General features: G+C 45.3%; 1 protein-coding gene and 1 non-coding gene across 2 annotated transcripts in view; both read left to right on the top strand.

The window, feature by feature from the left end:
* Positions 1 to 22,226, top strand: part of NAV2 (neuron navigator 2) — a 276,592-nt gene that overhangs the window by 142,212 nt on the left and 112,154 nt on the right. The window contains exon 11 of the mRNA XM_023510001.1: positions 5,339 to 5,461. Within this exon, the coding sequence (XP_023365769.1) occupies positions 5,339 to 5,461 (123 nt within the window). The remainder of the gene's footprint in view (positions 1 to 5,338; positions 5,462 to 22,226) is intronic.
* Positions 17,239 to 17,394, top strand: LOC111724701. The gene has a single exon (XR_002772951.1). It is a non-coding gene; the product is annotated as a U1 spliceosomal RNA (small nuclear RNA).

A 22,226-nucleotide genomic window follows, 5' to 3' on the forward strand; every position in this document is an offset into this window, starting at 1 on the left:
TGCCGTGAGAGGATCTTAGGTGTGCCACAAATGTTTTCAAAGATCATTAATTAAATTATTTTCAAAAGAATTTCAAAGCACAGTGAGTATATTCTTTTTTCATTCTGTCACAGACCCGCTGACTCTGACTCTGTCTCCTCTCCTGCCTGCAGAAGGCCAGCACAGCGTCTCTCTGCTGAAGATTATCAAGCTCTACTAAAGACTAGGATCTATCTATTCTAAGACTGCTTTACTCTCTCAAAGACTATCTCTCTCTCTCTCCCCCATCAGCTAAAGTAGATAGCCCTCAGGCACCTAAGAGAAATTGTTCCTGAGCAAGGTAGCTTAGGGGTCCATGTCTGGAACCTAGTTAAACCGGGCCTGAGACCTGGCCAGTCCCGGGCCCTGACAAGTGGTTGCAGCGTGGGCTGTGACAGGAAATGCTCCCTGTGTGCCAGGCTCCGGCTGTTACGTGTGTGCACTGTCTCATTTAACCTACCACAGTCCTAAGAGGATCTGTACTTTCACCCAGCCTGCAAGTGAGAAATCTGGATCTCAAAGAAATTACACTGAAACATGTCAAAGCTGGGGTCTGGCCCACCTCCCTGCACTGTGATCTTGACCATAGTTTTATTTGCCTCATCTGAACTATACAGAGGGTAATGCACTTGATGAGATTCTTTCAAGGGTTGACTGCGATGATTTACATGACGCACTTAACACGGTGCCCAGCCAGCACTCAGTATGGTTAGTTCTTACTGATAATGATGGGTACGAGGTTAATTCTTACCAATAATGATGACAGTCATGTGTACTAGATCCTCAGCTAGCAAGGGGCAGAGGAGGCATCTGGCCTCTAGGTGTTATACTGATGTTTGTGGGGCACCTCACCATGTCCCAGTGTTGAAAAGCAAGACTAGACACTGTGTCTCTTTACAAAGGCTCCCACTCTCTCTGCGCAGAGCTCTCTGGGAGACCCTCGGAAGGTGGCAGAAAGCCTCCTTCCCCACAGAACCCAAGAGGATAATGTGGGGCTTGTGGAGCAGCTTGGCAACTTAGGCAGGAACCCACTCAGCAATCATTAGGATGTCACCAGCACCTCATTCGGCTTTAGCACTAATGATTTATTTCCCCAAGGAGAAGGGAAGTGTAACACCGGAGCTCTGGGATTCAGGTCTCAGAGCAACTGGTTCCTTTGCTCGTGACCTCAGGCAAGTCATTTCTTCTGCACTCAGTGTGAGTGTCTTGAAAACTTTAAAATGTGAAGTGAAGCCAGAACTCCCCTGTTTCCCTGAGCTCTCAAGAACATAAGCCTTTTTTTTTTTCTGTTTTGAGACTGAGTTTCACTCTGTTGCCCAGGCTACAGTGCTGTGGCATCAGCCTACCTCACAGCATACTCAGATTCCGGTTTAAGTCACCCTCCCACCATAATACCCAGCTATTGTTTTCTGTTTTTAGTAGAGATGGGGTCCACTCTTGCTCAAGCTGGTCTTGACCTCCAAAGCTCAAGATATCCTCCCGCCTGGGCCTCCCAGAGGGCTACAATTACAGGCGTGAGCCACCAGGCCTGGCCCACAAGCCTTTTTAACATGGCTGGGCAAAGGCCACTCCTTCAAATGAGTACACCAGTGACTATTTCATCTGTAAATTATGCTTTCTTAAGGAATTAACTTCATTAAGGCAGTTTGTTATTAGAAGCCAATTCTCATACAAATTAGGGTCCAACAAAAGCGTATGTTTTTCATTGAAACTAGAAGAGTTGTTTAAAAACATAGCATATAAAGCTTTTTTGAAAGTCAAGCTATTATAATTGATGGATAATAATTTAATAAGAAATATTTTAGTTTCCTATGTTTGAGGATGGTTCTAATAACAACTCTGAATCCAGTGCTGTGCTGTCTCCCAGGAAGAGGCATACAACAGAATTTATTATGAAGAATAATATTAATTTTATTTTTTATTTTAAGAGTCAGACTCTCACTGGAATATGGTAGTGTCATCATAGCTTACTGCAGCCTTGAACTCCTATGCTCAAGAGATCCTTTTGCCTCAGCCTCCCAAGTAGCCAGAACTATAGGAATATACCACTATTCCTGGCTTGTTTGTTTATTTATTTATTTATTTATTTTTGAGACAGAGTTTTACTTTCTTGCACTGGATAAAGTGCTGTGGCATCATAGCTCACAGCAACCTGAAACTCTTGGGCTTAAGTGATCTTCTTGTCTCAGCCTTCCAAGTATCTGGGTGCCCGCTGCAATGCCCAGCTATTTTTAGAGATGAGGTCTGACGCCTACTCAGGCTGGTCTCAAACCTGTGAGCTTAGGCAATCTACCCACCTCGGCTTCCCAGAGTGCTAGGATTACAGTGTGAGTCACCGCACTGGCCTATTTTTTTTTTTTTATTTTTATTTTTTTGTAGGGATGGGGTCTGGCTGTGTTGCCCAAGATGGTATTGAACTCCTGGGCTCAAGTGATCCTCCTGCCTTGGCCTCCCAAAGTGCTAGGGTTCCAGGCATGAGCCACTGTACCTAGCATGGATATTATTTTTTTTTTAATGATTGCGTATGTATTCATTTACAAACCTCTGGGAGAAGAAGTAAATTTCCCATTTTCCTATCACTCTTCCTTCTCTGCCCCCCCCCACCCCCCAGTGAATGAAATAGACTTACAGCTGAAAATAGATCATTGTCATAGGAGTTGCATTCAGCTCCCTGACTTTCAGTTCTTAGTGTATTTGAGAAAGTAGAGGGCCCTAATTTATCTTTGCCTTTCCCCTCCTGTCTGCCTACACAAAGGATTCCCAGCACCATTTGTCAAGCCACGTTCACAGATTCAGTCCCATCTCTCCAGGGCCTCCCACCTTCACTAGTTGTCATCTTGCACCTGGGTACCACATTGCACCCAGGTGCCGCTGAGCTGGGGGCTGCAGCATGTCTCAGCATTCCATCCCTGAAATGCTCACCAGGCTCTACTCTCCGGCCACAGCAGAAGGCCAGGGGCATGTATGTGTAGGCCTTGTCTACATGCCTGGGTGTGTGTAATTGCCCAACCGTGCCTGTCGTTTCACCAGCAGTAAAAATCCAGCAGGGAAATGAATGCTAAAATTAGTTTGTTTGTCCTTTGACAAGATCTCCCCAGTTGAAAGAATTTTGTTTATCTAACTGGCTGGGCAGACTTTGCTAACATCAAAATTAACTGCCTTGCTTAATGGTGCAATGGATTGTATTTTAAAGAGCTTCCCTTGAATTCTCCTTGAAAAGACATTTGATCTAGAAAGTCCAGCCTCTGGCACAGTTACAGCATTTTGTTGTAGATTTTTTTTTCTTTTTCCTGTTCGTGCCAGTTGTAGGATGGACGCACATAGTCCATCCTAGCTTTACCCTGAGTTCCTACATCTGTTGGGTGGGTGGGTGAATTAACGGATGGATGATGCATAGATTGGCAGATTCACAGTTCAGTTTGCCTTGCCATGTGTCTTAGAAGTCTGTTAACATTTAAAGGGAAAGAAAACCTGTAATCAGTCTCCTTGCAAAATGTTTTTGGTAAACTCCACCCTATGGCTGTGTCTTTGGGCCTCATCCATTCACGTGTTCATTGATTCAACAAAAACAGTAAAGCCCATAGGTTGTAGATTTGAACAAAATAATACTCTCTTCCCTCCAAAGAGCCAACAATCTAGTGTGAGACACAAGCATCAAAAGGCAATTAAGGCAGATAATTATTTAACTCTAGCCACAATCATTGTTTTTTACAGAGATATAATTCACATATCATAAAAATTCACCATTTTAAATTGTACAATTCTGTGGGTTTTTTCTGTAGTTTCACAAAGTGGTTTTTTGTCTTCAAAATGAGACAATTGAGTGAAAAGTTCAGGCCATTATGCGGCCATATTGTCAGTCCAACCACAAACACTTGGTCTGACTCACTCTGACATATTTTTCACTGTGTTGGCCTTGTGTCATGTGTCTTCAGTGATGTCATAACGGGAAGGGCGGACATGAGAGGCATTCAATTCAGACGTGATCTCCTGCACTGAGGGAAGATTTCTGGGACCCGTACAAGAAGGTGCTTCTCACAGAAGAGAGTGTCAGTGGCAACTTTCTTCTCTGCCCCTTACTTGAACTTCCTGGTTCTGGATAACCAAACCAACCTAACCAAAAATGCTGAGTTTGGTGAAATGCAGTGATTTTGCTCAGCTGACTCTGTTTTGAGAAAATAATGACTCATTCATTGGTCTCCTTACTACATATTATTTGACTTGAAAAGTCAAATGCTTGCATTTCAGATGCTTTGCAAGGGTACTCTGGTCGGGGTCTGTGCAGGTAGTCAGGGTCCAAGTCTGGTTTTTGGCTCCGCCCAAGTTTTGCTTGGTTGTCTCGTTCTCCTGTGAATATAAGGGAAATGACACACCCGGTCTCATTTACAAGGTGCTGAATGAACCAAGGTGGACCTGAGGTACAACTACTTTGGACCTGTACTTCCTCCTACTAGAGGCTAAGCTTTCGGGAACTTGTCTGCTTGGTAGGCTGTCAGCCATCGTACAGCATGTTCCATGCACTACACAACACTGATTTCATCAGAAAGCAGCCCTTGTAGCCTCACCAACAGATCTGGCAATGAGTAAATCAGAGTTCATGTTCACAGCCTTGTGTGAGAAAACCCCCCTTAGACATCAGTATCTAAGGTGGAATTCACTGTTGCGGATACTTCAAGATCACAACCACAATAATGTTTTCCATTTATATAGTCACATACAAATTGCAGGGCACTTCCAGATTCCATAGCTTGCTAATTATTCTCGTGTCTGCCTTGTGATGCCCCTGTATGTCACAGGCTGTGGTATTCCCCATAGTTCAAGTGGAAAACCCCCACGCCAGATCACTGACTTGCCCCCTGATGGCCAAGGTGTCTCTTCTGTCCTCTGTGCTTTCTTTCCTCCTCTCTTAAATGCTTCCCTGCTTTCTCTGCTGCATTGTTCTGGAATATTTTTGTCTCTGATTTGCTAACGACTTGTCAGTTCGATTTACAAAGGTAAAACACCTGCTTGTGTAATTTCTGACATTAAAAAGACTGTCATGAATACATCTGACGGTTAATTTTATTCACGACTTTCCTTCTGCTTTATAGAGGCCTGTGAGTTTGGGTTAATTAAGCTGGGGTTTTTTTTCTTTTTTTTCTTTTGCCAGCAAGCTGGTGATCTTCTAGGTTGAATCAGCAGCTTAGTTATCCTTGGGCTGTGATCAGTGACAGAGCCTCCGGGAATCCTCTGTTCCTTCCTCCTTAGAACACAAGATGGCAAGCCGGTTTGCAAGTTGCTTTTGAACACACACATGGCTCATCCTCTTCTCCTTTTAAAGGTATATGACTGATGGTGGACTTGGCCTCTATACCCGTCGCCTGAACCGGCTCCCTGATGGGATGGCTGTGGTGCGGGAGACCCTGCAACGAAATACCTCCCTGGGCCTCGGAGACGCTGACAGGTAAGCTTGCTTCCCTTGGGGTGGGCCAGATGCACAGGTGATTCCAGAGTGGCCTGAGAAACGAGGTCTGTGGTGGTAGGACATAGATTGGGAGGAGAGGAGGGCTGCTGAGGGCTCCTGAGTCCTGCCTCTGTGTAGGGTAGCACTTCTGACAGCAAGAACACAGGGAGTTCAGGCTTGGGTGGTTTTGTTGTTGTTTTGATTGTTGCTACTGCTTCTTTGTTAGCCCAGCAGGCCCTAGGGGCTGCTTTCCTTCCTCTCTTGTTAGTCAGCTTTCTAGGTATTAACACGTTGGGACACACAGCTAGCTCTGTGTGCGAATGAGCTTTTTTGGTCTTGGCTGAGGAGACTTCACCTTCAAGCCTCCTGTTGCCTAGTAATGGGAGGCAAGGCTTAAAGATGTAGGTTTATACACCACATGCTGAGAAGGTGACATTATAGGGATTGATTATGTGTCATGGCCATCGCTGGCGGAGAAGAAAAGAGCATCAGAAAACACTGCCGTAAAGAGGTCTTTGGGGCCTCCACATTCTCGTCTTTGCTCTGACACAAACCAATTCTATGACCTTGAGCAGCCCTCTTAAAGAAGGGATTTGGGCTATATGATTTCCAGGATCCTTTCCAGCTCTAATGTGCTATAATTCTGGATTTCAGTACAGATTTCAAATACCCTTTAATGATCTGGCTGTTCAAGGATTTTTCTGACGTACTTGACCTCTTTCCACATCTGGGCTGATGAGCTGTAACGTGGAATTTAGATGTGAGTGGTTTGAAATGACTCTACTCTCTTTGGGTACAAAACCTCATGCATCGGAAAGCCAAATAGTAGCACAAGGACAGTGCCTGATGTCCCCTTAGCAGGGCACGCTTTTTACAGAGAGCAAAGTGACTTCTGTAGTTCTCTGACTTCTGAGAAATAGGGCAGCACACTAAAGAGACAGATCCCAAAAATCACACCCAGAAATGGAAGTTGCTGAGGAGGAATCTTCACGTTCTCTCAGGGAAGGCTGGGAAACACTGAATTCGTTATTAGGAATTTGGGATCGGGCCCAGTCTCTACCACTGACTTGAACATGTCGTTCTTAGAGTCTCCCCAGCCTCTAGGCTTGTGATTTATTTATCAGGATGAGGAAAGGTTTTCCAGTAGAGTTCTAGCCCAAGTCGGCTTCTTCTCTATACTTAATAAAGACTCAACTCTCTGTAACTAAAATCTTTATGGTAAGTTATATTGGGGAAATAAAAATCAGTTGGAGCATGCCCACTGGAGATTTCATAATTTGCCAAAGTATTTTGCTTATGCATGTTCTTGTACACACCTAGTTGGCGGGTAAATCTAACAGTATGAAATCCTGGCCTTACAAGGTGTGTTTCCCCTTCTGACAGAAGAAGAATCTGCACTAGGCAGTTTAATTTAATGCTTCATTGCGGGGTTAATGGAATCATTAGAGATCACAGCTGAGCTTGTTTCTGGTTTTGGAGATGGAAGATTTGGAGGCGGGGTTGAAAAGATGGGTAGCATTTGTGAGATGGTTTTCATTTAGCTTATAAGACTGAACAAAATAGACAACAGTGTCTCCTGGTTCTCCTCGGGCTGGGATGCTCAGATGTGATCATTTATTTAGGAATGAACGGTTAGCTGATGAAGTTTCAAAGAAAGAGCTCAAGTGGCTTTTTTAATAAATAGGATTTAATAATGATTATAAATTTCTTTCTGTTTTACATAAGTTCTGACCTCGGGGAGATACTTTGCACTGTTCTAGAGTATTTTTTTTTAATCTTTTTTTAATCAAATGGGACACTCGAACCTATCGTTAAATTTCCTTGGCACACTTAAATTATGTTGATCAAAAAAAGCACTAACAGAAAAAGAATATATTTACTATACTTTGCACTTCTTTTGAAATAATTTAATTCATGACCTTTAAAAATTTTTGCTGCGCAGCTAAGATTCTCTCATAGCATGCTTGAAAATCACAGTTCTCGAATACGCTAAATTTCTTTACTCTCCAAAATCATTGTGAAGAAACCACAGTATTACTTTATCTTTGGCTAAGTTAAAATAGTAGTGGATTTGTTTCTATGAAATTCTTGTTGAAAATTTCAAATACAGTGTGAAAATTAGTAGTTTCGCAAATACAGTTGCGAAAACTAGGTTCTAGATGACTATTTCCCGAAGTAGAAACCTAACACGAATAATATAGGAAATAATTTTAGGTGGTAGACTTTAAATTATGTTGATCAATGGGATTCCTGTGATAGACAGGAAAACACTTCTTTTTAATGAGTATGTCTTAGGTATTTTGTTTGTTTGGGGTTTTTTTGAGACAATGTCTCACTCTTTTGCCTCCAGCTGGAGTATAGTGGTGTTAGCCTAACTCACAGCAACCTCAAACTTCTGAGTTCAAGCAATCCTCCTGCCTCAGCCTCTCAAGTAGACTATAGGCACATACCACAATGCCCAGCTAATTTTTCTATTTCTGGTAAGGACAATGTCTTTCTCTTGCTCAGGCTGGTCTCAAACGCTGGAGCTGAAGTGATCCTCCTGCCTCAGCCTCCCAGAGTGCTAGGATTTACAGGTGTGAGCCAGCACAACCTGGCCAGTTTTAATATTTGAACTTTAAATATGAATTTAATCTTAAGTTTAAACTTTAATTTTACAACTAGCACCTCAAACTGATGATTTTACAAATATTGTTTAAGGTAAGGCTAGTGTAGGCTTAAGACAATTTAATGTGAAACATCAAGGAAGAATATCACAGCGGGTGTGTTGTTATGTCAGAAAGAAAGTAATATGTAAATAGCTGCAATGTGGATAATACTGTTCTTGTCCCCGTGCAGGCCACCTCATAGAAATTGTTCTTTATACAATTTAAATTAGATAAGTGACCAAAATTCTTCCTTTCTTTTTTTTTTTTTTTTTTTTTTTTTTTGAGACAGAGCCTCAAGCTGTCCCCCTGGGCAGAGTGCCGTGGCATTACAGCTCACAGCAACCTCCAGCTCCTGGGCTCAAGCGAGTCTCCTGCCTCCGCCTCCCAAGTAGCTGGGACCACAGGCGCCCGCCACAACGCCCGGCTATTTTTTGGTTGCAGCCGTCATTGTTGTTTGGCGGGTCCAGGCTGGGGATTCGAACCCGCCACCTTAGGTGTACGTGGCTGGCGCCTTAGCCGGGTGAGCTATAGGCGCCGAGCCAATTCTTCCTTTCTTAATTGGCAATTGGAGCTAAGGTGTTTCCAGGAAGTACTGTATATAAAGACAGCCATCCTTATGAATTCACACATAAGCAATAGACCACTGTGGGTTCTATGAAGAAAAAAGGAAAAGTACTGAGAGGTCAGGTCTGATAAAACCTCAGCCAAGGGAGGACTAGTATGAGAAAGGCAGTTCCCTGTGTGAATAAGAAAATCAGTAACCTCAGAAGTGCAGCTGGGAGAACAGCTATTGGAGGGCAAGACCTTAGAGGAGGCTGGCCTGCCAGGCAGACCGTGGCTGTTTGCAGCAGGATGTGGCTGCAGTATCTTCAGGGTTATTAAAAGTAACTGATAGGAATGTGTGCCGTTGGAGCCTGGGAGATAGAGACCATGTCAGTTTGTGAGTCTGGTATGTCACCAGCCAGCTTCTGAGAAATAGTAAACGAAGATAGTAAATTCAAAACGCCAAGTGTGCCCTTGATCTGCTGTCACTCTTCAGGCTTGCCACCCCTGGGCTCCAGGATTTTCCCGATAGTGATCAGTGGCTACTTCCAGCAAACAAGGGCCAGCCAGCTGAGGAGGGAGGATCAAAAGGGACAAATGGAGGCGGCTTATAATGTATCATAGGCCCTAGATAATAGATAGACAAAGGGAGCTTTGGCCTGGAGGTCTCCAGACTCACCCCCTGGGAGGAAGAAATATGGCAAGGAGAGCCAAGAGACTGGGCTACAGGCAGTCAGATGGCTCAGCCTATGTGCACCTCTCAGAGCCCACCACAAGTCCATGAATTCCAGCAAGACGAGTGCTTTGAAAGCGTAAAGCTCAACGCTATGGAAGTTTCAGCTTGTGAGTCCTTCTGGGTGGCTCCAAAGCCTTGCCTTGCTCAGGGTCCCTTTCTGTATTGGCCTGTGCTTTAGCACACAATGGGCCAGGACACTTGGCTCCTTCTCCTAAAGGGATTCCCAGCTCACATGCAGGTCACTGAGAACACCTGGAGCACAGAACTCAGGCCTGGAGTGCGCAGCAGATCAGGAGGGGGATCTTGGAACTGCTTGGGAACTTTCTTCTAAGCCACTGGCACACTTAGGAACTTCAGTGGCTTTTCTTAATCTAGGGCAAAAAAAGACAAATTACTTCAAACCTTCCAGACAAAAAACAAATGCTGTGAGATAAAAAACAAATGCTGTGAGATAAAGAGCCAGCCCGAGACTGAAACAAAATGAAAATTTCCCTCCAACTTTGTGCCAGGAAACCAAGCAGAAAGGAGAGACTTTCTTTTTTTCTCCTCCATGTTAAAAGTTTTTTATTGTCCTCCATATTATAATGTTTTATGTGTAGAGATTGCTCTTTCAGTTGAGGGTTCAGAGGGGCTATATAGACTTTTCAGTCTGTGTTTGAGGCTCTGGCCTTGGTATTCAGAGCTGTCCTAGTTTAAGCTTCCATTGGGAAGCTACTCTAGGGAGAGTCCCCCGGTGTGAGGGAGTAACTATGCAACCTGGTATTTGAGCAGCCTGCCAGGCTAAGCCCTCCTTCCTCACCAGGAGTGTCACAAGGGCTCCAAGAGCCCACAGTACCGCTTGGCTGCTTAGCTTTGCAATTTGGGTGATTTGTGCAGAACAAAGCTCCTGGCACCAAGCTGTGCATTCACAGATTCAGCCCAACCTGGAGGGAAAAGTGTAATCCAGACCAGCCATCCCAGCCAGCAGTGGGCTTGGTGGGGAGCCCTTACCAGGTATTAAGTCCCCAATCCAGTTATTTCTTGGGCATAGACCTTGCTCAAGCCATGGAAGAGAAAGAGGAAAAATAAATAAATTTCCTTTTTCCTCCAATTGCCAAATAAATTGTGCTTCCCTTACCCTCCATTCCAAGCCCCTACCCAAAGATATCCACGTCCTGGGAAATAAGGTCGCTATCAGCTGACATTTAGATAGGGAGAGTTCCCTGGCTCATTTAGATGGGCTCAGTGTAATCGCAAGGTCCTGAAAAGTGGAAGGGAAGGGAGAAGAGGAGGTCAGGGTGCCATAATAAGAGAAAGACTTGCCCTGCCATTGCTGGCTTTGAAGAGGGAGGAAGAAGGCTACAGACAAAGAATGCTGGTGGCTTCTATAATGGAGGAAGGACAAGGGGACACAGGCTGCCCGAGAGTCTCCAGAAATGCACATGGCCCTGCTGACACCCACAGCCTTAGCCCAGGAGATCCATGTCAGAATTCTGACTCATACAACTATGAGATAATACATTTTCTGTTATTTTAAGCCATTGAGTTTATGGTAATTTGTTGAAAAGCAATAGATAACTAATAAAAACTTATATCAAAAAATAATAACAATAATAGTTGCCATGTCCTGATGGATTTTTTTTTTTTTTTTAGAGAGAGCCTCAAGCTGTCCCCCTGGGTAGAGTGCCGTGGCATTACAGCTCACAGCAACCTCCAACTCCTGGGCTCAAGCGAGTCTCCTGCCTCCGCCTCCCAAGTAGCTGGGACCACAGGCGCCTACCACAACGCCTGGCTATTTTTTGGTTGCAGCCGTCATTGTTGTTTGGCGGGTCCAGGCTGGATTCGAACCCGCCACCTTAGGTGTACGTGGCTGGCGCCTTAGCCGGTTGAGCTATAGGCGCTGAGCCGTCCTGATGGATTCTTATTCGCCAGGAACTGTGCAAGCACCTTTCAAATATTACCTCATTTACACCCAACCCTCTGAGAGGAGATAGTATCCTAGTTTCATAGACTCAAAGCAGTGGTTTCCAGAGAGGGTTAATAAACTTACCTCTCTGAGCTTGTTACACAGACAAGTGTCCAGCTGGGATTCAAATGGAGACTTTCCTGACTCTCCCCAAATCCTCCAACTGCCTAACATATATGGCCTCTTAAGGGAGCGTTCCTTGTCAAGAATCTTCGGCTGGGCGCCCATAGCTCAGTGGTTAGGGTGCTGGCCACATGCTCTGGGGCTGGTGGGTTTGAACCCAGCCTGGGCCTGCTAAACAAAAACAGACAAACAAACAAAATGCATATATCTGTATAGCCAGGTGTTGCGGCAGTCACATGTAGTCCCAGCTACTAGGGAGGCTAAGACAAGAGAATCACTTGAGCCCAGCAGTTGAAGGTTGCTGTGAGCTATGATGCCACAGCACTCTACCAAGGGTGACAAAGTGAGACTCTGTCTCAATAAAAAAATAAAATAAAAAGAATCTTCCATTCCTGAATTCTGAGCCCTTACTTTGGTGTCATATTTTTAAAGGAGCCCTTGGTCACTAAACTCAAAACAATTTGCATTCCGAGGAAAAAGGGAGTATTCTTGACTCGTGTCCCCCATCCCAGATGTTTTGCACATAGACCCCACAGGCGAGTTTGCCCCCACCCCTTTCTCCACCCGTGATCTCAGACCTCAAGGAGAAGGTTTGAGGAGCCAGTTTGCTCCTTGCCCTTTTTGCAAGTTCAGGGGAGGGATGCTTGTTTTGAATTTAGACCTACTGCAGTTTTGTATTGTTAGTTGGGGAAGGAGTCCACAATTTCAAGACCTCAGGCCATGTCTGCTGTTTGCCTTTAATGACCTAGGAAGGGCAGGGCCACCAGAATCTGCATACATTCTCTAGTCCTCCAAAAGTTCTCTTTCCTGGCCTTGGCTAACCACTGCATGACCTCTGAGGCAATTGCTAGAGATTCTCTACCCAGAGCTTGGGGGTCTGTGGTGCCTCCAGAGGCTGGACCATGGTTCATGGAAGGACCCCCAGTAAACCTTCCCTGGCTCCCCAGTGTCTCCCCTCTGTGCCTAATTCTGATCTTCCCACCGTCATCAAATAAAGCAAGGGCGATCCTCATTCTTAGACTAATCTCATTTCATACCATCCCACCTTCCAGTATTTGAACCTTGTTTCTTCTACATCCATGTATGGCCATGAGAGAATATAGACCCGGCTACTCAATCTGATAGCTACCAGTGAAGCATATCTGTTAAATTTTAAATTAGGCTCAGTGTCCATGACTCAGTGAGAAGGGTGCTGGTCGCATACACCAAGGCTGATGGGTTCAAGCCTGAGCTGGGCCTGCTAAACAGCAATGACAACTGCAACCAAAAGTAGCCAGGTGTTGTGGTGGGTGCCTGTAGTCCCAGCTACTCAGGAGACTGAGGCAAGGAATCATTTAAGCCCAAGAGTTTGAGGTTGCCATGAGCTGCTACTGAGGGTGACAGGATGAGACTCTGTCTCAAAAAATAAATAAATAAATATTGAATTAACTAAAATTAATTAAAAGTTCAGGTTTTTAGTCATACTAACTGCATTTCAAGTACTCGAAAGTCCCATGTGGCAAGTGGCTATCCTATTGGACAGTACAGACATAGAACATTTTCAGCACTGCAGAAAATTCTCTTGGACAGCACTGATAGGGACTGTCTGTTATATTGTAAGGGTGGCTGGAGAATAAAGAGAAGCCGTGGAATTTGCTGTAAGGATGCCCCAGTTCCAGCCTTTAACTCACTTGGCACGTCACTTAACTCTCTTGAGTTTTAGGTTTTTGTCTCTAAAAAGAGGACAGAATTTAGACCTGTTTCACAGGACTGTTATAAGGACCAAATCAGGTGAATGAACGTCACAAAAGTGTTTTTTAAAGTACCCAAGATTAACACTTCAATTATTCTTAGGTCCTGCAAGCCCTTTAGGGCAATCTGGGCTCTACCCCTCTGTAACTCACTTTTCTTTATATTTACTTAACTCAGTAGCCCCCTTCTTTCTGGCTTATCGTAACTATATGTAATAAGCAAACAATTATAAATGAAAGGAATATAGCATTAAGAGCCGGGAAAATGTAAGTTAGAATATGATGTGCAAAAAGGGGAGAAAACAGAAAACATGGATACATGAACCACAAGGTCCTACCTGGGGGCTTCTTTGGATAATTTCAACATTAATCTTCCTGCTGGCCCATGTAAAAATGAACTTGGCCTTACTTTCCCCCCTCTTTCTTTCTGACTTCTCTCCCATATTCTCCCATTCGGTTTGGCCTTCATCTTTTTTTGCCAGGATCACTCAGTTGATAGCCCTCCCCCACCCCTTCTCCCTCTCTTTCACTCCCTGCCCTTGCCTCTCCCTGTCTTTGCCTACCTTAGAACTCCCTTTTACTCCTTGTGTGTCCCTAAGCATTTTTTTCAATCCTGTATTCAGGGACTATGCCTATTCTCTTGGCATGAGAAGATGCCTTCAGCGCAGTGCCCAGCATCAGTGATCTTTATTGTTCCCTTCCCATCCCCATTCCTCTTTCTTCTCCTGCTTGTATAGAGGAAGCAGAAACAAAGTAGAGAGTGTGAAAGTCACTTTCATTTTAGAGCTCATAAAAGGAACTTAGAGGCAAATCTCTATTTCCCTGGTAACAGGGTGATAATTACTGCATTGACCTTTCCCAGAGGCCTCTTTTTTGCGTACCACTGCCTTCCTCCTTGAGAAGAGCTGTTTCTTGTGGGATCAGTGGTCAGGGGCCACCTGTGCTGCACGGGGAGGGGTGGGAGGGGAGGAGGGTGCTGACAGGAAGCAAACCATCTGCACTTAAACCACAGAGGAATTCTCCTAGGGGTTGTAAAGAGAAGAGAAGGAATGGTCTTCAGAATACCATTTCTTGGGCATGCAGTGTTTTCATGTTAAAAAGTAAAAAGCAGCATGGTGGCCCCATGAGAACCTCCCAGTCCCTGAGGCTGCCCAGCATCATAACTTTGTTCCATAACTTCGTTGTACTGTTGAGTAGAAGCACAGCTGAGTTGGGGCCTGGGGGGAGGGAGAGCATAGTTATGTCCCCTAATTATATTTTCTATAGTGGTGCCTTTTCAACAGTTGTTTAAAGATAGTGTGTAGCCTTAATGGTTGTTCAAAGTATGAATGAAAGACAGTTGGCAATATGAAAGCAAAAATGAGAGGCCAAACAAAAAAGCCAAAATGGGGGATCTTTCTCTGTGTTTACTCCCCTAGTGAACCCAAAGTATAGGCAGCCCCAACCCCAGTCAGAATCTGATGATGTCTGTGCCCTACAACAAAAAACAACTTCACGTGTTTTAATCCAGGTACATGAGAAAGTCTTTGATCAGTCAGGATAGGACAGGTTATGCTGCATGACAAACACCTGGGGGAGGGGGGGTAACCTACCCTTAACTATTTGACAATTGCTATGTCATAGGTCATTTTCACTCTGGGACCCAGGGTGCTAGAGGAACTGCCATTTAGAGCATTGCCAGTCTTCGTGGCAAGTAGAAAAAGAACAAACTATGTGTCTCTTAAAGCTTCTGCCTGACTGGGCATGGTGGTTCACAGCTGTAATCCCAGCACTTTAGGAGGCTGAGAGAGGAAGATCACTTGAGACAGGAGTGATCACCAGCTCAAGACATGGTCATACCCCATTGCTACAACAAAGTAGAAAAAATTACCCTGGTATAGTGGCAGAGGCTTGTAGTCCCAGCTGCTTGGAAGGCTGAGGCAGAGAATTGCTTGAGCCCTGAAGTTTGAGATTGCTATGAGCTATAATGATGCTACTGCTCTCCAGCATGACAAATAGAGCTAGATCCTGTTTAAAAAAAAAAAAAAATTCAGGCAGTGCCTGTATCTCAGAGGAGTAGGGCTGACTCCATATGCCAGGGGTGGCGGGTTCAAACCCAGCCCCAGCCAAAAACTGCAAAAAAAAAAAAAAATTCTTCTTCCTGGAAATGACCCATGCATATTTCATTTATTTGCCATTGGCCAAGGGAAATATATTGATACATTTAAATTCAAAGGCAAAGGGAAGTGAAGTTCTACCATGTACCTGTCTGGAGAACAGAAAAACACACGTTAATTACACTAATGACTATCACTGTTTTATTACATACATAAGTAACTGCCTGAGCTTAATGTGTCCCTTCTTCCCCTGTAATTTAACCAGTTCTCTAACATGCATTTCATCACATATTTCCCATTTACCTATCAGGTGCCGGATACCGTGCCACCCAGTCTGACTGCATGGCCTCTGGTATCTCTCTGGGGGATAACAAGCAGGTATAATTGCCTTTTGGGTAGATGAAAGAACATGATAACTGAATTGGTTAAGGAACTATATCCAGTGCGATGGGTCAGTTGTATTTCAACAAAATATTTGGATTATATTTTACATGTGACAGCTTATAGAAAATGCTGATAATGGCTTGATATTTATTGAGTACCTACTTTGCACCAGGCCCTGGGATCTAAAGATGAGTAGGACATATCCTGTACTCAGGAAGCTTACAGTCAAGTAGAGGAAGTTACACCTAAAAGGCCATTAGGATGCAGTGTGCCACGTACCGCAGAGAATTATATCATGTGCTTTGGGAGCAGGGAGGGCTGGAAACATCTCTAGGGGTCTGTGTCTGGTCAGTCCTACATTGGAAACTCACTGTTTTCCTAATAAAATGCAGAAGGTTTCTTCTCCTGATGTGGAAGATCCTTTAGAAACATTACCCAGGTATCTGTTAGGCCTGCCTACCTCATGATCCATTGGGATTTTCTTTTCTTCTTTTTTAAAATTTTATTTAATATCCTTTATTATCTCTCTTAAAGGGCATGGTAGCCATGATTTCTGTTACTAAAATGTAAGCTCTGACTGAAATAAGCCCAGTCTGTAAGGCAGCCCTGTGAACAAGTGCCCTTACTTCCACTGTACCCTCCGTATTGGTCATGATGGACAGCTGTGACAGCCCAGAGTTGCAGTGAGACTTTGTTTCTACCCAAGGTTACTTTGCATATAAATTTATTTTCCCAAAGCTGCCTCTCCTATGCCACTTTATGTCAAACAAAAGCTTTCAGTGCCAGAGTTGGGTTTGTTCAGAATCATCTGTTGTAACCCTCTGACTTTGCCAATGAGGAAATTGAGATTATTAGCAGCCTAATGATTACTCTCTGTCCTCCAGGCTTTAGGATCAAGGTCATCTCTGTGTGCGTTTGGAAAGCATGAACTCTAAGTAACTCTGATGAGAGCACGCATAATCTGTCTGCAGATGGTTATGAATGCAGTCCATGCAAGGGAAGTGGTGCGCTTAGAACCAAGAGACCTTGTCCTAGACATGGCTCTGCTGCCAGTGAATATCTTGGCAAGATGCTTTCTCTCTGTGTCCTCATCTCTCCATCTGTGCAGTCAGACTAGCTGATCTTTGAGGTGCTCAGCCTCCCATAAGTCAGTGTTCTTGTTTATCACTTGAAGGGCAGAGTTAACGGAATGACTCACAAGTTATAGCTCATCCATGCAGGGGAGGACTCTATGGACTGTTTGTCTCTGAGATATGATGACATGTGTCACTGTGTGATAGTATTTCAGCTAGGAGTGTAGTCCTTGCTCAGAGCCCCTCATATCTACAAACCCAGCAGGCTGAGCAGCCCCTGCAGCTGTCTTGCTAACGGGCCACCCTCTTCTGCTGCAGCAGACCTCTTCTGAGGGAAGAAAGCCACAGAGTGTCCATCCTCACTGTGCTTCAGAGCTAAGCCTGGGCTAAGCTGCCATGCTTTTATATGCATTTGAGAGAAGCAGGTGTCTGTTGTTGCTGATGGCAGGCACAGAAGAATGCCCAGGCCTAAAGGACCAGGAGGAAGTCTTCTCAAGGCCTACTTACCTGGCACAGAAGATCACAAAGGTGGTTATCCCAGGGCGAGGCTTATGCGTTGCAATCCAGATGTGCTGACCCCTGTCCGTTCCCCAAATGTGGGAAACTCAACTGCATAATTTGTGGTAGTGGGAGACTGTGTTCATGCTCTTCCCTGGCATTAAAGAGAGAAAAAAAATCTTCCCAAGGGGAAGTTCAGGGAGGATAGCTATGGGGTCTTGGACCTTCCTGAGATGCTTTGAAGAAAATCTGCTATCATACAGAGTACACTGCATGAATTTTGTTCCAGCTGGAGCTTCACCAAAATTATATTAGGAGACGAAGCTCATGGAATTGTAGTCTCATTTTCATCGAGATAACAAAATTCCAAGTAGGCGATAAGCAATGAATTATATTTCTTTTGGTGAGTGTTTTGACTCAGGATTTAATCAGAGTTGGATGTACATTGTTCCATAAATCAGCACTAACAGTGGGTGCTGCCTGTGCAGAGCGGGGCGGGTGGTCCACCTGGGGAGTGGGCAGCGTTGGGACATTTGGCAGGACTTCCCCACACTGTGATTTTTCATGCAATTGATAGATCTTGCACAGTACACCAGAGTCCCAGGGGACAACACAGCACTTGGGTTTGAAAGTTATGCAAGGAAACGAGTTTTACACATAAGGAAACTGAGGCTTGGAAAGGTGGCGTTCCTTTCCCAAAGCAACAGGGCTATACGGGAGAAGGTGAGGATTTGGATTAAGGTCTCTCTGGCCACAAAACTTTTGCTTTTAATCATCGTATTTGCCTCCCTCTTGGTTCAAAGGCTCAGTTGCCATCCCTCCAAAACGTGAACCTTGTTTGGAGCTAGGTGAGTAATTGTAAGCATCTCCTTAGTGCCACATACAACCGAGGTGCTTGCGAGGTCGCCACACCTGGACTGCTGGCCTTTTAGGCAGTGTCCTATCATTTTCCTCATCTGGGAGGCTCCGCAAAAGGAAAGCCTGAGAGTGCAGCTCAGGCTCAGGCCAGCCTCTGCTGTTACTGAGGGAATTCTCTCCCTTACTTGAGAGGATCTTAGGGATGCTTGAAGCTGCAGGTATAATAGTTTCTTTTAAGAACGTTTAACTGCTTTTTTAACCCCCACCAGAGGCTTCAGAGTTAGTTCCCCTTGCCATTTCGATCACACCGGTTGACTTTCAGGGTCTGCCTGCCATCGCCTCGTCCCTGGAATAGCTTCTTCCGTAGACCCCTGTGGCTTTTCTGTGTCTCGGTAATCCGGGCAGAGGAGGCTGGCTTTGCGTACTCTGGCTGCCACCCCATTGTTTTCCCTTGTCCGCTGCTCACGTTGATTTATTTCCCTCATTAATCGGTGGTGCTCAGTACTGTAAAATTGCCTGAAATGAGATCTGAAGAGAGACACTGACACTTTGAGGGATGCTGGAGGATTGTGCGGAGGAGATTAAATGCAAGCCAGAGGAAATGAGGTGGTTGCATGGCTCAGTGGGCTCAGCCCCTAATTCAAGGATTTCTATCGCTGCTGCTCCCTTTAGCTTACCCTGAAATTTGGACAGAGGGATTCACACCCCTGCAGTTTCCCCACGGGCAAAATGAAGCTTAAAAAAATCCTCCCTGGATGCTTATTTGTATTGTCTGGATGTGAGTTTGGGGCATCTGGAAGTATGCAGTAGGCGACACCCTGAAGGTGATGTGTAGCAGAACCGTGCGGCATTGTTGTCCAGGCAGGGGTCTGTTCTGTCACCTTGTCCAGGGTGCAGAGGGGGAGTCAGTCAGCTGAGCACTGTGCAGGGAGATGAGGTGGATCTCCAGGTAGCCTCTCACTTGTGGCAGAATCCTAAGGAGAGAAGGGGTTCCTTGAGAGCTCGGGGTACACCAGAGACAGACACACCTAGGGAGGTTGCTTAGACTCTGCCGTAGGACTGGCAATTTGACATTTGTGGTCCCTGAGTCTCACTGTCAACAACAACTCCCACTTACTGAACACCTGCTATATTCTGGGTATTCTCCTAGGTGCTTTACATATTAGCTTTGGCCTCCCCATTTCATAAATAAGGAATCTTGGTATCGGTGAGTTTAAGTAACTTGCTCAGGGTTACACAGGCAGTGAGTGGCAGAGATCAAATGCCAACCTAGATCTGTCTGAGACACCAGGCTGCCCAATCTCTGAAGGGAAGGGCCTGCCACTGTTCTGTTGATTAGTCCACAATCCAGCACTGTCTCAGAATAATCTAGGAGAGCCTCTCAGCTTCCTTTGCCTGAGAAATCCCAACTCACACTCCAGGGCTGGTTCTATCCCTGTCTTCTTCCCCTTTCCCCCCTGCTCCAGACAGGATCCTTTGGGGATCTCTCTCCTACCCAGGGTCTCCCTATAAATATCATTTAGTCTCCAGTAGCACTTAACAGGCCCTTGGAACCACAGCAAGTGGTCTCCCACTCTAGAGTAAGATAGAGGATCCAAAAAACCACTGTGTTGTTCTCAACTTTCCCAGACTTTGCACAGAGCCTGGCACATATAGTAGCAGAAGCCTGCTACTTATTTAAGTAATTACGTATTACTTAATTACTTAAATACTTATTAAATACTTATTAAGTATTTAAGGAATGGGGTCATAAGAGTTACCGAACATTTAGTTTCTCTCCCCTTTTTCCATCCAGCATGTCTTGGCAAACTCCTTCTAAACAGTCAGAGACTGTTCAGTAGGTGTTTTATATTTTTTACAGGTGTTGTGGCACCTGTAAAAATGTGTCACCTACTAAAAATATAAAAACTAGCTGGGCACAGTGGCAGGCACCTGTAGTACCAGCTGCTTGGAAGGCTGAGGCAGGAGGATTGCTTGAGCCCAAGACTTTGAGGTTGCTATGAGCTGTGATACCATGGCACTCTACCCAGGATAACAGAGTAAGACTGTCTCAAAATAAACAAAAATTCTGGGTGGCACCCATAGTTCAGTGGGTAGGGCGCCAGCCACATGCACCGAGGCTGGTGGGTTCGAACCTGCCTGGGCCAACTAAAATCAACAATGATAATAGCAACAACAACAAAAATAGCCAGGTGTTGTGGCAGGCGCTTGTAGTCCCAGCTACTTGGGAGGCTGAGGCAAGAGAATCATTTAAGCCCAAGAGTTTGAGGTTGCTGTGAGCTGTGACATCATGGCACTCTACCAAGGGTGACATAGTGAGACTATCTCAAAAAAAAAAAAAAAATTCTAAAAACTCTAGGGTGTATGTTCCCTACTATAGGAGGAACCACCCAGATGAGACACTGATTGGGCTGCTTTTTTTGGTGACCTTACATGAGCCCAGAAAATGCAGCCTGGAAAGAGCCTATCTGTATGTAGAGTAGGGGTCTTGTAATGGCTCATTTCTGAGATCACCAGGGCCTAGAAAATGGGGATCCTTGTCCAGCTCTGAAAGGGAAAACCCTTTACCGTTCGAGCCAGCTCACTACCATTTTTGAAAAACAGTTTTGACATATGACCCCACAGGTTCAGGCTTAGGCCTTGCCGCTACACAGAGGTCGGTGAACCATCCTGAGGCCTGTGTCCTCATCTGTACTTACTTCATTGAGCTGCTGTGAAGATGAAATCAGACAATGCAAGACATAAAGTTCACATAAGTACTGGGTCTAGTACATGCTTTCCATCAATGGTGGTAATTTTTATGTAGTGATGGTTTAGAATGCCCATCTCACAGATTAGGAGAGTGAGGCACAGAAAGGCTAAGATGCCCAGTCAGGGAGCCAGATGTAAATGTGGGCCCTCTCAGCTCCAGCTCCAGCACTGCAGCCACTGGCCTGCATGACCTCAGCCTCTATGACCCTTCTCTTTCTATCTGCCTTGGGGACATCTCACTTAGCTCTCATCCCCTGCTGCTCCTTCCCTTAAGGGACTCTGTTGATAGAAAAAGCAGAAGTTGTTAAGGCTTGAGACCCTAATGGGTAACTAGAGCAAAAGCCAAAGTAGTCAACTTGTGCTGCCTCCCGGCAGGAGGTCCCAGTCTTTGGAACCAACCGACTAACCACCATGTAACAACATCAGAGGTGCAAACCTGTTAAAATCCCCAGCAAAGGTCTTGAAACAGAACATGAAAGGGTTTATGACCCTGTGGATTTGAACTTCTTGAGGAGCCAAGCTATAATTCCAGCTCCGCTTTTGGAAGCAAAGATCAGAACCATAATTTGAGGAGGGCCTCAGAACATGCACTGATTATGTTTCAAGACACAAGCTGTGGGACTGAAGCTTCCAGGGAGGGCCTGGGGTGCTGACTGGGAGGGGGTGTGGAGGGAGGTGGGGGGAGAGTGGAGCAGGGTGTCTAGCTGAGGCAATTAAATGTCCTTGCTTCTTAGTTTAAACAAAGGCTCTGAGGAAGCCTCCCAAAGGGCTGGCTCTTAATGGTCTGGAATAAAGGGGTAGTGAGGAGAGCCAGCAAGCTGCCAAAGCTAATGTGGGCCCTGGCCTTGAATGTCCCCTCAGGAAGTCTGCTTGGGAGGCCTCTGTACACAAGCAGCACTTGTTATGCTAATGACCCAGCCTCTCTGGTGCCACAGAGGTCAGCTCCCCGACTTCAGGGAGGAGGATGCTCCCTCCCCTCCCTCTCCCACCCCTCATGGCACTGCCCTGTCTGCTCCCACTGCCACTGTCCTGCTATGCTTGTCTGGTTACCCAGCCTGTCATCCCAGCGCAGCCACTGCAATCCTCCCCAAATACAGATCTGACTGCATGTGTCACTTGCCTGCTTAAAATCCTTTGTGGCTACACATTATTTACAGGATCAAGTGCTAACTCCTGGGAAGGCTTCAGCTTGGCCCTGTCACCACTCTGGCCCCATCTCACATGTCTAACCCAGCAGCACCAGACTCTTGGTTGTCCCTGGCATACTCCGTGGGTTGTAGGTTGTAAGCCTCTGTACCTTTGCCTGTAGAAGTCCCTCTGCTTGGAAAGCCAGCTCCTGACCTCTCCTTGCCAGCGCATAGCACTCCTCTTTCTGCATTC

The sequence above is a fragment of the Otolemur garnettii genome, unplaced genomic scaffold (genome assembly GCF_000181295.1).
Source record: "Otolemur garnettii isolate 467f Iridium unplaced genomic scaffold, OtoGar3 scaffold00001, whole genome shotgun sequence".
Taxonomy (NCBI): domain Eukaryota; kingdom Metazoa; phylum Chordata; class Mammalia; order Primates; family Galagidae; genus Otolemur; species Otolemur garnettii.